Source organism: Mastigoproctus giganteus, chromosome 11 (assembly GCF_048544385.1).
Source record: "Mastigoproctus giganteus isolate SK-2022 chromosome 11, ASM4854438v1, whole genome shotgun sequence".
Lineage (NCBI taxonomy): Eukaryota > Metazoa > Arthropoda > Arachnida > Uropygi > Thelyphonidae > Mastigoproctus > Mastigoproctus giganteus.
In genome coordinates, this window is record NC_143585.1 from 174,245,792 (window position 1) to 174,261,389 (window position 15,598).

Below are 15,598 nucleotides of genomic sequence, written 5' to 3' on the forward strand. Positions count from 1 at the left end.
TTTTCTAATAACTGAGAGGAAAGTGGAAGACAAATTGTTGAAGTTAAACATAAGAAAGGCACCTTGGGTGGATGGGATCTATTCAATTATATTACAGTAGGCAGCAAAGGAAGTAAGCAAACCCATGGCCATAATTACAAGAGCATCCTTGGATTCAGGGGCAGTCCCCATTGACTGGAAATGTGAATGTATCCCCAATTCATAAAGGGGGTACAAGGATGACATGAGTAAATACACACCTGTTAATTTAATCTGTTCCAAGAAAAATAACACAATGACTAGTTAAAGAAGTAATGCAGAATCATCTAGCAAAGGCTGCAATTATACTTCAGACACAGCATAGATTTATTAAGGGGGACATCTTGTCTGACCAATTTATTGAATACTATTATGTGGTCACAAAGTAAATGGACGCAAAAATTAATTCTGATATCATATACTTGGAGTTTAGAACAATTTTTGATACTTTTGCACATAAAAGACTGCTGTACAAAATGGAGCAATAAAGAATTAAATGCTAGTTTCTGCTATGAATAAAGGGATGGTTGAGTGCGAGAAGACAGAGTGGAAACAATGGAAACGGCACTTCGTGGACTAATGTTATTAGTGGAGTCTTCCAGGATTCAGTTTTGGGCCCATTTCGTTTTTTGCTATTTATCAATGATATTGATGAAGGCATATTAGGCTTAAAGACTAAGTTTGCAGATGATACAAAGGTTGGCAGGATGGTTAATAAAATGCATTTGTCAATGTTAAACTGATGTTAAACACTGACAAATGCAAAGTACTGCATTTGGGTATCAGTTATCTCCAGAGTAATGTACCAACTGTGATGCTACACTTGGGATAGATAGCAGATATTCAAAATGATCTGGGGATAGTTGTACAGTCAGAATGAAATGCTCTGAGCAGTATAGACAGGTTGCCTGGAGAGCACATGGGGTTTTGTCAATGCTGTATAGAAATTTTGCTAGCATGATAAGGAGTGATGATCCCATTGTATAAAACAATGGTCAGGCCAGATCATTCAGTACTGCATACAAGTCTCGAGGCCTCACTTTAGGAGGGATGTAGAGCTGCTGAAATGAGAAGGGCCACGAGGTTGGTGAGAGGAAGGAAGATGCGCTCTTATCAAGAAATGGAGCACTATGGCCACAGATGCTAATGTGCTTAATAAATCCCCAAACAAAAAAACACTTATCAAGAAAGGCTTCAGTTCTGTAAATTTCAGCTTCTGCAGACTATGTACCCAGGAGGTGATCTGATTAAAGTGTTTATGGCTTTCGATGGATTGAGCAAGTTCAATAGTGATGAAATTCTTCCTCAGACTACACACATGAGGGGCCATAAATTCTAATTCAGGCAGGATGATTGCAAAACAGATGTGTGGAATTTTGTCTTTAGCCAATGGGTGATTGATTACTTGAACAAACTTCCATATTTTGTTGTGGCAGTTGATAGCTTACTAGGAAGAACTTGAAAAAAAATATAGGAGGGTATGGATAGGTTAAATGCGAAGTTTTTGGGTTTTTTTTTTTTTTTTTCTTTTCTTTGATTGATGCTGTATAAGCTGCCTTTATTCAATCATTTACCACTACTAATGCTAAAACCTGTGCTTCTGGCCTTACTCCTATTTTGTGTCACCTTTCTTATTTCACTGATGTTTTTCCTTCAGCTTGGAAATTGATTCATATCCAGCCAGTTCCCTACATCATTCCATTGCACTTACTTCTACTCATTTTAAAGTAATGGAGAAATCCATTAACTGCCAACTACTAAACTACCTAGATGCAAGAAAGCAAGCTTATGCAGCATCAGCCAAAAAAAAAAAAAAAACACCCTTCTCATTTCACCCATCCACTTGCGCCAAATGTTTGTCTAGTTTTACCTTGAATCTGTTTAAGCTATCAACTTCTACAACGACAAATGAAAGTCTGTTCCAGCAATCAACCACTCGCTCGCTAAAGGCAAACTTCCGCACATCTATCCTACAATTGTCTTTCCTCAATTTGAATTTATGCCCTCTCGAACGATTATTCTGAGCAGGAGGAAGCATTCCATCAGCATTCAATGCTTTATACACCTCAATGCTTTATATATAATAAACCATTCAATGCTTTATATTCAATAAACCATTCAATGCTTTATACACCTCAATCAGATCACCTCATAGGTGCTAATCTCCAGACAATTGCAAAACTTAAGCCTTTCTTCTTAAGAGCAACCCTTTGTTCCATTCACTAATCTTGCTCCCTTCCCTGTACTCATTCCAACAGGTCTACATCCTTCTTAAAATGAGGCCTCCAGACCTGTATAGAGAACTCAATGTGTAGCCTAACCATTGCCTTATACAAGGGGATAATCACCTCCTTATACCTGCTAGAAAAATTCCTGTATATCATTGACAAGACACCATGAGCTACTCTTGCAGACCGTCTGCACTGCTCAGCTCAGAAAATTTCATATCTGCCTGCACAATTACCCCCAGGTCCTTTTCACTCTCCACCACTGTCAGTGTAGAACCACACAGTTGATACATTACTCTTGGGCTACTACTTCCCATATGCAGTACTTTACATTTGTCAATGTTAAACTTCAGTTGCCACATCTCAGCCCATCTGATCTCAGCCCAACACTGAAACCTGAAGGACTCCACTAATAACATTAGTCCACGAAGAGCAGTGTCCATTGATTATCACTCTCTGCCTTCTCCCATTCAACCATCCCTTTATTCATAGCAGTAATTTGCCTCCAATGCCACACTTCTCCAATTTATGCAGCAATCTTCCATGTGCAACAGTATAAAAAGCCTTTCTAAGATCCAAATATATGATATCAAAATTATTCTTTGCATCCAATTCCTCTTGACTACATCATAGTACCCAATCAAATTGGTCAGTCAAAACTTCCCCTCAACAAACCCTTGCTAAAATTGAAGTCTTGTCTAGATGTTCCTGCAATGCTCCTTTAACCAGTGCCTCCATTAATTTCCTTGAAACAGAAGTTAAACTAACAGGTCTGCAATTACCTGTTTCCATTTGATCCTCCTTTTTTGGAGGTACCCCTGCACATCTCCAGTGCAGGGGTACCTCCCCTGAGTCCAAAAAGCTCTCATAATTATGGCTAAGGGTTTGCTTACTTCCTTTGCTGCTTCCTTTAATATAATAGGATAGATTGCATCCACCCCAGGTGCTTTTCTTATGTTTATCTTCAACAATTTCTTCTCCACTTTACTCTCAGTTATTACAAGATTATCTAGCTTACTGCCATAGTTTAATACACTTCTGGCATTCTCCTCACCGAATAACTCCTCATGTGAATCAGATTGGTCCACTTGATATCGGTGGTTCAACTGTTGATGATCCTGCTGAGGTAGCTAACAAACTAAATGAATATTTCGCATCTACATTCACACATGGGGAGTTATTCAAGGAGGGGAATGCCAGAGGTGTATTGCTTGTTGTTTGTTATTTGTTTTTTAGGAGCATTAGCAACTAAGGCCATATTGCTCCGGGGATATGCGGTGGTCATTCCCTGACCTTTCTGCATCCACCGTATTTGGTGGTCATGGACTGGAACCGCAGTCTAATCAAGGAACGTGTGACTATGCACTGCTTCTCCTGCCCACCTGGCTATGGAGGCGCCAAGAGGTGTATTAAACTCTGGCAGTAATCTAGATAATCTTGTAATAACTGAGAGTAAAGTGGAGAAGAAATTGTTGACAATAAACATAAGAAAGGCACCTGGGGTGGATGGAATCTATCCAGTTATATTAAAGGAGACAGCAAATGAAGTAAGCAAACCCTTAGCCAAAATTATGAGAGCTTCCTTGCACTCAGGGGGAGGCACTCATGGACTGGTGATGTGCAAATGTGACCCCAATCCACAAAGGAGAATCAAAGGGAGACACAGGTAATTACAGACCTGTTTGTTTACTTCTGTTCAAGGAAAATTAATGGAGGCAGTGGTTAAAGAAGCACTGCAGGATCATCTAGAGAAGACTTCAGTTATAGCTTGGACACAACATGGGATTGTTAAGGGGAGGTCTTGTCTGACCAATCTGATTGGATACTTTGACATAGTCACAAAGAAACTGGATGCAAAGAATAATTTTGATATCATATTTTTGGATTTCGGAAAGGCTTTTGATACTGTTGCACATGGAAGACTGCTGCACAAATTGGAGAAGTGTGGCATTGGAGGAAAATTGCTATGGATAAGGGAATGGTTTAATGGGAGAAGACAGAGAGTGGTAATCAATGGACACTGCTCTTCGTGGACTAATTTTATCAGTGGAGTTCCCCAGGGTTCAGTGTTGGGGCCATTGTTGTTTTCTGTATTCATTAATGATATTGATGATGGTATATCAGGCTGAATCTCCAAGTTTTCAGACGATATGAAAGTCAGCAGGGTTGTTAATGACACTAATAACAGTACGTTGCTGCAACAGCATCTAGAAAAGTTGAGCAGATAGGCTGAGAAGTGGCAACTGAAGTTTAACATTGACAAATGTAAAGTACTGCATATGGGAAACAGCAACCCCAGAGCAACGTATCAACTCTGTGGTACTACACTGACAGTCGTAGAGAATGAAAGGGACCTGGGGGTGGTTGTGCCTTCATATCTGCCTGCACAACCAGGCAGATATGAAGTTTTCTGGGAAGTGCAGATGGTCTGCAAGAGTAGCTCAAGGTGTCTTGTCAGTTTTATACAGGAATTTTTCTAGCAGGGATAAGGAGGTGATTATCCCCTTGTATAAGGCAATGGTCAAGCCACACCTTGAATACTGTATACAGGGTGTTTCAGTTAAACGTTTCAGAACTTCTAAGAGGGGTAGGGTACATCCTGACAACTCGAAATCATATAGCAATGTGGGGTCGGAAATGCTTTCCTGAAGCGGTATTGTACACAGAAGTCATCGTGCGACGTCGTGCAGCACAGATTCGATTTTCGGTCAATGTATGGGCCGGTATTATGGGAGATCACCTCATCGGACCTTACCTGTTACTGTGTAGTCTAACCGGACCTATCTACTTGATCTTTCTGCAGCAAGTATTGCCACAACATTTGAGAGATGAACAGATTTCTGCATCGACGCAACAGACAATGTGGTTCCAACACGGTGGAGCCCCTGCCCATTATAGCGGAGATGTTTGTAACTACCTGGATGTCACATTTGGTCAACAGTGGATCGGACGTGGTGGTCCCGTGCGTTGGCCTGCTCGGTCACCCGACCTATCATGTCTTGATTTTTATTTCTGGGGTCATATGAAATCGCTAGTTTATGACACCCCTGTTGACAATGCTGAGGAGCTGGTTGCAAGAATCGCAGTAGCTGCCGAAGAAATTCGAAATTCGCCTGGAGTATTCCAGAATGTTCGGATGTCCATGCGTCGGAGATGTGAGGCGTGCATTGTAGCCCGTGGAAGAAACTTCGAACACTTACTTTAATCCATGTACCTTTTGCTTCTTTTCATGTATTATTAAAACGATTTCTCACTTACGGTCTCTTTTCTTTATGGTGCTTCTGTGTACAACACCGCTTCAGGAAAGCATTTCCGACCCCACATTGCTATATGATTTCGAGTTGTCAGGATGTACCCTACCCCTCTTAGAAGTTCTGAAACGTTTAACTGAAACACCCTGTATAGGTCTGGAGGCCTCATTTTAAGAAGGATGTAGAGCTGTTGGAACTAGTACAGAGAAGGGCTACAAGATTAGTGAATGAAACAAACGGTTGCTCGTACAAAGAAAGTCTTAAGTTTTGCAAATTACAGTGTCTGGAGACTAGGCACCAGCAAGGTAATCTGATTGAGGTGTATAAATCCTTGAATGCTTTCAGCATGCGCAATGCCGATGAGATTATTCTTCTTGCTCAGAATAATCTCATCAGCATTAACATTCGGAGTGAGTGAATGGGTGATATGAGAAGGGTGGTTTTTTTTTTTTTTGGCTGATGCTTTATAAGCTTGCTTTCTTGCATCATGTGCCCTTGCTAATGCTCATGCTAATGCTAATATACTGACAGACATGAACTTTGCTAGCAGGGATAAGAAGGTAATTATCCCATTATACAAGGCAATGGTTAGGGCTGCATCTTGAGTATTGCATACAAGTTTACTCATTTTAGGAAAGATGTCGATATGCCGAAACAGGTGCAGTGGAAGGCAATGGTATCGGTGAAGAGAACAAAAGGGTGGTCTTATCAAGAAAGGCTTCATATCTGCAAATTGCAGTGTTTGGACACTAGGCACCTGTAATGTGATCTGATCGAGGTATTTAGGTCTTTGTATGAATGACACGAGCAAGCTCAATTCTGATGACATTGAAAGTCTTGCTCAGACTATACACGTGGGGGGTATAAATTCAAATTAAGAAAGGGCGATTGTTAGATTGATGTGCAGAGGTTTGCCTTCAGCCAGCAGATGGTTGATTGTTGGAACAAATTTCCAGCTGTTGTTGTTGTTGTTGTTGTTGTTGTTGTGGAAGTGGGTAATTTGAATAAATTTTAGGAAGAACTAGACAAATTATTCGAATGGATGGAGATGTGGGAGGTTTTCTTTTTTTTTATTTTTTTGGCTGATGCTTCATAATCTTGGTTTCTTGTATCATATGCCACTGCTACTACTACTACTACTACATCTGTGTGCCACCACATCCCTCATCTCCCAACAAAATCTGCCTTTGATGTCTTGACCAGCATCTCAGATTCATTAAATTTATTTACTATACTCCTAGCATTGGTATCCTAACACAGCCCATGTATGTAGCCAGGTGGGCAGGAGCAGCAGTGCATAGCACATGCTTCTTGATTAGACCAGGGTTCGAGCCCGTGACCACCAAATACGGAGGACGCGGAAAGGTCAGGGAATGACCACTGCATATCCCCGGAGCAATATGGCCTTAGTTGCTAATGCTCCTAAAAACCAAATAACAAACATAACAAACAAACAAACAAGCCCATGTATTTACTTGCATCACTCTTGCATCAAATGCCTCTACTAATGCTAATGCTAATACTTGTTCCACATGACTCCCAGGAGTTCTAGAAGCAGTGCAAGAATCATTTTCATCTGTGGTTTTATATATTTTAGCAATATAAGAAAATTGACAGGGGAAAAAATGTATGATATAGTAGAAGCATTTATTTATAATCTTCCACTTTTAAAGAACTACCAAGTAGCTAGAGAATGTTCATGTAACAGCTAATGGGTTTGAAGTGTGCAGTTGGAATATACTGAATATTCTTATTAAACTGAATACAGGATAGTAATTGTTTCCAAGGGCTTAACACTTAGAGACTAGTATATAAATAAATAAAACCTTACAAGCACTTGTTCATGTACTTCAGCCAAAGTAGCTACATGAGTGAAATATCCTGAAAATAAAAATGAAAAATAAAAACATTAATAACCTTTTTTGATGAATTATTACTTGATACATTTAAAATAAATAGACGTTGATTAAAAACAAAGTACTATTCTATGTATCTTAATATTATCTTAGATAATTATTAAGAATATTCTAAATATAAAAATAGCGAAATGCTTAAAGTGCAGTACTCACCTTGAATATAATCTGCAATAGTTTTATGAAAAGACTGTTGGCTAAATATAAGGTGGAACAGTTAATTTAATGCATTAAAGTGGAATGAGATTTAATTTAACAGAATTTTAAGCATTTCGCTATTTTTATATTTAGTCTATTATCACGGTACTATAAGAATTCTATAATTTTATACTTGTAAGAATATTCTAATAAATACCATGGTTAAAAAATAAATTTTAAAGTAATTAAAAATAATTAGCAAATGAATTATTTTTAAAGCAAATTTAAATGATAGTTGACCCAAAGTTGAATCACAGAATTCTTTGGTGCAAATTAACCTTAACAGCACACGGCATTAAAAATTAACTGAATTTTAAATACACACATTAGTATTTCAATGTAATTATTTCATTTAATACAAATATCAAGTATCGTAAACTAGAATATAACGGCACTAAAATCTCTATATTAATTATCCCCTTGTATAAGGCAATGGTCAGGCCACACCTTGAGTACTGTATACAGATCTGGAGGCCTCATTTTAAGAAGGATGTAGAGCTGTTGGAACAAGTACAGAGAAGGGCAACACGATTAGTGAATGGAACCAAGGGTTGCTCTTACAAAGAAAGGAACAGAAGTTAAACTCACAGGTCTATAATTACTTATGTCAGCCTTCTTTGTGAATTGGGGTCACATTTGCACATCTCCAGTCTGTGGGTACCTCCCCTGAGTCCAAGGAAGCTCTCATCATTATGGCTAAGGGTTTGCTTACTTCCTTTGCTGCCTCCTTTAATATAACTGGATAGATCCCATCCACCCCAGGTGCCTTTCTTGTGTTTATCTTCAACAATTTCTCCTCCACTTTACTCTCAGTTATTACAAGATTCTCTAGGTTACTGCCAGAGTTGAATAGACCTCTGGCATTCCCCTTGCTGACATGCACACATGAGGAGTTATTCAGCGAGGAGAATGCCATAGGTGTATTCAACTCTGGCAGTAAGCTAGAGAATCTTGTAATAACTGAGAGTAAAGTGGAGGAGAAATTGTTGAAGATAAACACAAGAAAGGCACCTGGGGTGGATGGGATCTATCCAGTTATATTAAAGGAGGCAGCAAAGGAAGCAAGCAAACCCTTAGCCATAATTATGAGAGCTTCCTTAGACTCAGGGGAGGTACCCACAGACTGGAGATGTGCAAATGTGACCCCAATTCACAAAGGAGGATCAAAGGCTGACACAAGTAATTATAGACCTGTGAGTTTAACTTCTGTTCCCGGAAAATTAATGGAGGCACTGGTTAAAGAAGCACTGCAGACTTCAGTGACAAGACTTCAGTTATAGCTCGGATACAGCATGGTTTTGTTGAGGGGAAGTCTTGCCTGACCAATTTGATTGGATACTATGATGCAGTCACAAAAGAACTGGATGCAGGGAATAACTTTGATATTATATACTTGGATCTTAGAAAAGCTTTTGATACTGTTGCACATGGAAGACTGCTGCACAAATTGGAGCAGTGTGGCATTGGAGGCAAATTACTGCTATGGATAAAGGGGTGGTTCAGGGGGAGAAGACAGAGAGTGGTAATCAATGGACACTGCTATCATGGACTAATGTTATTAGTGGAGCCCCTCAGGGTTCGGTCCATTATTGTTTTCTGTATTTATAAATGATATTGATGATGGTATATCAAGCTTAATGTCCAAGTTTGCAGACGATACAAAGGTTGGCAGGGTTATCTTGAAACAGGCCTATGGGGCTGGGAATTTCCATACTATAATAATTAATGATAGACACCAGCCAGGAATTAAACTAAAAATTTACTATACAATGAAATAATATACAATGAAATATGATGCAAATAAAATAAAACACTGATTAAATTATAGTTAAAATATAGTTAAAAACAATAAAATTAATTAAAATAAACTAGGTTAAAAGCGATAAAACATACAATCTGGAGCTTTCGGAGAACTGCCGTCTCCTTCTTCAGCATACTACCAGTGCTACAACACATCCTTAAGTAGCCGGTCCATGGCACTCATGCACGTGATCATCAGACACATGATCTACATTCTCCATGCGCGTATCGGAAATGGAAGTGGCTCGGGAGCGTGTCAAACAGAAACGGTCATCCCTTCTGAGGACAACTGCCTCAAACAGGGGGTGTAAACGGATCCCCCTGTCCCTATTAATAGTATTGTGACTGGATGAACCGATTCGCAAGCTCTCGAGCCACTTGCGTTCCCAAAATCCATGGGCGCGGTCGGTAATGACCGCGTCTTCAGGGGAGATCCGATGCTGCTTTTCCCAGAAATGCTCTGCCACAGCAGACCTCGCATAGTTAGCAGTCTTGATAGCGGTCGTGTGTTCCCCCAGACGGTCCTTTAAACGTCGGCCCGTTTCCCCCACATAACACTCCTCACAATCCGGGCACTTAATCTCGTAGACCACATTGCTGGTATGGTCCTGGGCTACGGGATCTTTAACTTGGGATATCACTGTGTGCAACCTCCGACCCGGAAGTTGCACACAGCGAGTCTGGCACTCCCGCAATGCCCGTACAATACGTTCTGAAAGGCCCGGATAGTAAGGAATGTATGCAGTAGCCACAGGGGCAGGCCACTCCCTACGATTGGACTCAACCCTATGAATATATTTGTCCAAGACCCTCTGGGGGTATCCACATTTCCTGAGGTCTGCCGTGACTTTGCAAATTTCTATTTCCTTTTCTTCAGGGGTACTACAGTGGGTCCCCACCCTATTCAACAATGCCCTGGCTACACTGTTCTTATGATGACAAGCCTGTGCTGAGCTATAATGAACAAATTGGCCACGGCACATAGGCTTTCTATAGATCGTTGTTTTTAATCTAGATCCATCTCTGCTCACCAAGACATCCAGAAACGGGAGGGACCCAGCTTCTTCCACCTCCGAGGTAAATTGTATAAATGTGGAAAAGCTGTTGAGCATATTGAGCACCTCATCTTCCTTTCCCTTTTTTAAAATAGTGAAGGTATCGTCCACATATCTCCTCCACTCGCGCATGGGGAAATTCAACTGATGAAACACCCTAGTTTCCAGTTCCTCCATTGCCAAATTGGCCACAATGGCACTGATGGGGGAACCCATGGCCGTGCCATGGACCTGCTTATACATAACTTTTTGAAACACCATGGTAGTGCTTGCGAGGCAAAATTCCACACCTTTACAAATATCATCAATGCTTAGTAAAGATCTAGCACTAAAGCAATCATCTCGTTCCAAGGCCGATCTTACACAATGCACCCCATGTTCAATGGGGATACATGTGAACAAGGATACCACATCAAACGAAATCATGAGTTCGTCTTCACCTATAGATTGGCTTCTTATAAAGTTCACAAATTCCTTGCTGTTTCTGATTACTAAACTGGAGCGTCCCACTATAGGAGAGATGACTCCAGCTAAAAATCCAGATAAAGCATAAGTGGGACTACCCACAAATGATACTATAGGCCTCAACGGAATGCCCACCTTGTGCGTCTTTGGGAGGCCATAAAACCGAGGTAATCGACAACCTGAGGCATGAAGAGACCAATAAACTTCTTTGGTTATTTTACCAGCCTTATGCCATCCCTGTATAATGTTGTTGACTTGTCTCTCCAAACCAGCTAACGGATTTCGATGGGTAACTTTATATATGTTGCTGTCCTGTAAAAGATCCAGAGCTTTTGCACAATAATCATCCTTATTCAGTACCACTGTGGATCTGCCTTTGTCGGCAGGTAACATTATGATATCCTCATCTTTTCTGAGTTGTCTTAATGCTCTTTCATGTTTATGACTGAGATTAGAATGTGCTGTCCTGGTCTGACTCAAAATAGCCGCAACCCTAACCCGTATCTCATCAGCTTGGGTAACAGGTAACTTGTTGATGGCTTTTTCCACTCCCATAGCTATCTCTGCAATGGGAGGTCTGGCAGGAACCAAAGCAAACTTTGGACCCAGGCTCAATACTTCCTCCTGTTCTCTAGTAAATTGTTTGCCACTAAGATTATGAATAAAGTTGCCAGTATCCCTATTACGCACCACCACGGATTCCTCTAACAATCTATTAAATTTGTTGATTTGCCTGCGCTTATAAACCTCAGCAACCCTAGTTGCTTTATCTGCCACTACTCTCAAGACCAACGCACCATGCACTGGGGTTAAATTGGTACTGATGTATTCCAACTTCAGTCCAATGCGACTTCTAATACCTCTCAGATCATTATGTAATTTAGAAATCCAAATACTTAGAACTTTTCTTTGATAGATCTTAGTAACTCTCCCCAGATGGTCATCATTGAAAGGCATTCTCACCCGAAAGCCATGTGGAACCAGCTCATGTGTTTTGCACCTATGAGCAAATCTCAGATGTTGCTTCTGTTTAGCTTCAGCTATGCTAATCTTCTGGTACTCGCGGATGTGTCGAAGCATCAAATGGCCATAATTATTCACTATATCTTGAAACAGGCCTATGGGGCTGGGAATTTCCATACTATAATAATTAATGATAGACACCAGCCAGGAATTAAACTAAAAATTTACTATACAATGAAATAATATACAATGAAATATGATGCAAATAAAATAAAACACTGATTAAATTATAGTTAAAATATAGTTAAAAACAATAAAATTAATTAAAATAAACTAGGTTAAAAGCGATAAAACATACAATCTGGAGCTTTCGGAGAACTGCCGTCTCCTTCTTCAGCATACTACCAGTGCTACAACACATCGTTAAGTAGCCGGTCCATGGCACTCATGCACGTGATCATCAGACACATGATCTACATTCTCCATGCGCGTATCGGAAATGGAAGTGGCTCGGGAGCGTGTCAAACAGAAACGGTCATCCCTTCTGAGGACCTCAGAAGCATCGGATCTCCCCTGAAGACGCGGTCATTACCGACCGCGCCCATGGATTTTGGGAACGCAAGTGGCTCGAGAGCTTGCGAATCGGTTCATCCAGTCACAATACTATTAATAGGGACAGGGGGATCCGTTTACACCCCCTGTTTGAGGCAGTTGTCCTCAGAAGGGATGACCGTTTCGTTTGACACGCTCCCGAGCCACTTCCATTTCCGATACGCGCATGGAGAATGTAGATCATGTGTCTGATGATCACGTGCATGAGTGCCATGGACCGGCTACTTAAGGATGTGTTGTAGCACTGGTAGTATGCTGAAGAAGGAGACGGCAGTTCTCCGAAAGCTCCAGATTGTATGTTTTATCGCTTTTAACCTAGTTTATTTTAATTAATTTTATTGTTTTTAACTATATTTTAACTATAATTTAATCAGTGTTTTATTTTATTTGCATCATATTTCATTGTATATTATTTCATTGTATAGTAAATTTTTAGTTTAATTCCTGGCTGGTGTCTATCATTAATTATTATAGTATGGAAATTCCCAGCCCCATAGGCCTGTTTCAAGATATAGTGAATAATTATGGCCATTTGATGCTTCGACACATCCGCGAGTACCAGAAGATTAGCATAGCTGAAGCTAAACAGAAGCAACATCTGAGATTTGCTCATAGGTGCAAAACACATGAGCTGGTTCCACATGGCTTTCGGGTGAGAATGCCTTTCAATGATGACCATCTGGGGAGAGTTACTAAGATCTATCAAAGAAAAGTTCTAAGTATTTGGATTTCTAAATTACATAATGATCTGAGAGGTATTAGAAGTCGCATTGGACTGAAGTTGGAATACATCAGTACCAATTTAACCCCAGTGCATGGTGCGTTGGTCTTGAGAGTAGTGGCAGATAAAGCAACTAGGGTTGCTGAGGTTTATAAGCGCAGGCAAATCAACAAATTTAATAGATTGTTAGAGGAATCCGTGGTGGTGCGTAATAGGGATACTGGCAACTTTATTCATAATCTTAGTGGCAAACAATTTACTAGAGAACAGGAGGAAGTATTGAGCCTGGGTCCAAAGTTTGCTTTGGTTCCTGCCAGACCTCCCATTGCAGAGATAGCTATGGGAGTGGAAAAAGCCATCAACAAGTTACCTGTTACCCAAGCTGATGAGATACGGGTTAGGGTTGCGGCTATTTTGAGTCAGACCAGGACAGCACATTCTAATCTCAGTCATAAACATGAAAGAGCATTAAGACAACTCAGAAAAGATGAGGATATCATAATGTTACCTGCCGACAAAGGCAGATCCACAGTGGTACTGAATAAGGATGATTATTGTGCAAAAGCTCTGGATCTTTTACAGGACAGCAACATATATAAAGTTACCCATCGAAATCCGTTAGCTGGTTTGGAGAGACAAGTCAACAACATTATACAGGGATGGCATAAGGCTGGTAAAATAACCAAAGAAGTTTATTGGTCTCTTCATGCCTCAGGTTGTCGATTACCTCGGTTTTATGGCCTCCCAAAGACGCACAAGGTGGGCATTCCGTTGAGACCTATAGTATCATTTGTGGGTAGTCCCACTTATGCTTTATCTGGATTTTTAGCTGGAGTCATCTCTCCTATAGTGGGACGCTCCAGTTTAGTAATCAGAAACAGCAAGGAATTTGTGAACTTTATAAGAAGCCAATCTATAGGTGAAGACGAACTCATGATTTCGTTTGATGTGGTATCCTTGTTCACATGTATCCCCATTGAACATGGGGTGCATTGTGTAAGATCGGCCTTGGAACGAGATGATTGCTTTAGTGCTAGATCTTTACTAAGCATTGATGATATTTGTAAAGGTGTGGAATTTTGCCTCGCAAGCACTACCATGGTGTTTCAAAAAGTTATGTATAAGCAGGTCCATGGCACGGCCATGGGTTCCCCCATCAGTGCCATTGTGGCCAATTTGGCAATGGAGGAACTGGAAACTAGGGTGTTTCATCAGTTGAATTTCCCCATGCGCGAGTGGAGGAGATATGTGGACGATACCTTCACTATTTTAAAAAAGGGAAAGGAAGATGAGGTGCTCAATATGCTCAACAGCTTTTCCACATTTATACAATTTACCTCGGAGGTGGAAGAAGCTGGGTCCCTCCCGTTTCTGGATGTCTTGGTGAGCAGAGATGGATCTAGATTAAAAACAACGATCTATAGAAAGCCTATGTGCCGTGGCCAATTTGTTCATTATAGCTCAGCACAGGCTTGTCATCATAAGAACAGTGTAGCCAGGGCATTGTTGAATAGGGTGGGGACCCACTGTAGTACCCCTGAAGAAAAGGAAATAGAAATTTGCAAAGTCACGGCAGACCTCAGGAAATGTGGATACCCCCAGAGGGTCTTGGACAAATATATTCATAGGGTTGAGTCCAATCGTAGGGAGTGGCCTGCCCCTGTGGCTACTGCATACATTCCTTACTATCCGGGCCTTTCAGAACGTATTGTACGGGCATTGCGGGAGTGCCAGACTCGCTGTGTGCAACTTCCGGGTCGGAGGTTGCACACAGTGATATCCCAAGTTAAAGATCCCGTAGCCCAGGACCATACCAGCAATGTGGTCTACGAGATTAAGTGCCCGGATTGTGAGGAGTGTTATGTGGGGGAAACGGGCCGACGTTTAAAGGACCGTCTGGGGGAACACACGACCGCTATCAAGACTGCTAACTATGCGAGGTCTGCTGTGGCAGAGCATTTCTGGGAAAAGCAGCATCGGATCTCCCCTGAAGACGCGGTCATTACCGACCGCGCCCATGGATTTTGGGAACGCAAGTGGCTCGAGAGCTTGCGAATCGGTTCATCCAGTCACAATACTATTAATAGGGACAGGGGGATCCGTTTACACCCCCTGTTTGAGGCAGTTGTCCTCAGAAGGGATGACCGTTTCTGTTTGACACGCTCCCGAGCCACTTCCATTTCCGATACGCGCATGGAGAATGTAGATCATGTGTCTGATGATCACGTGCATGAGTGCCATGGACCGGCTACTTAAGGATGTGTTGTAGCACTGGTAGTATGCTGAAGAAGGAGACGGCAGTTCTCCGAAAGCTCCAGATTGTATGTTTTATCGCTTTTAACCTAGTTTATTTTAATTAATTTTATTGTTTTTA

At 41.0% G+C, this 15,598-nt stretch overlaps 1 protein-coding gene across 2 annotated transcripts in view; it reads right to left on the bottom strand.

The window, feature by feature from the left end:
* Positions 1-15,598, bottom strand: part of LOC150078580 (voltage-dependent calcium channel subunit alpha-2/delta-3-like) — a 1,140,037-nt gene that overhangs the window by 714,790 nt on the left and 409,649 nt on the right. For both annotated transcript variants that reach the window (XM_090384275.1, XM_090384274.1), the window contains exon 13: positions 7,329-7,378. In XM_090384275.1, coding sequence (XP_090240401.1) covers positions 7,329-7,378 — 50 coding nt within the window. The remainder of the gene's footprint in view (positions 1-7,328; positions 7,379-15,598) is intronic.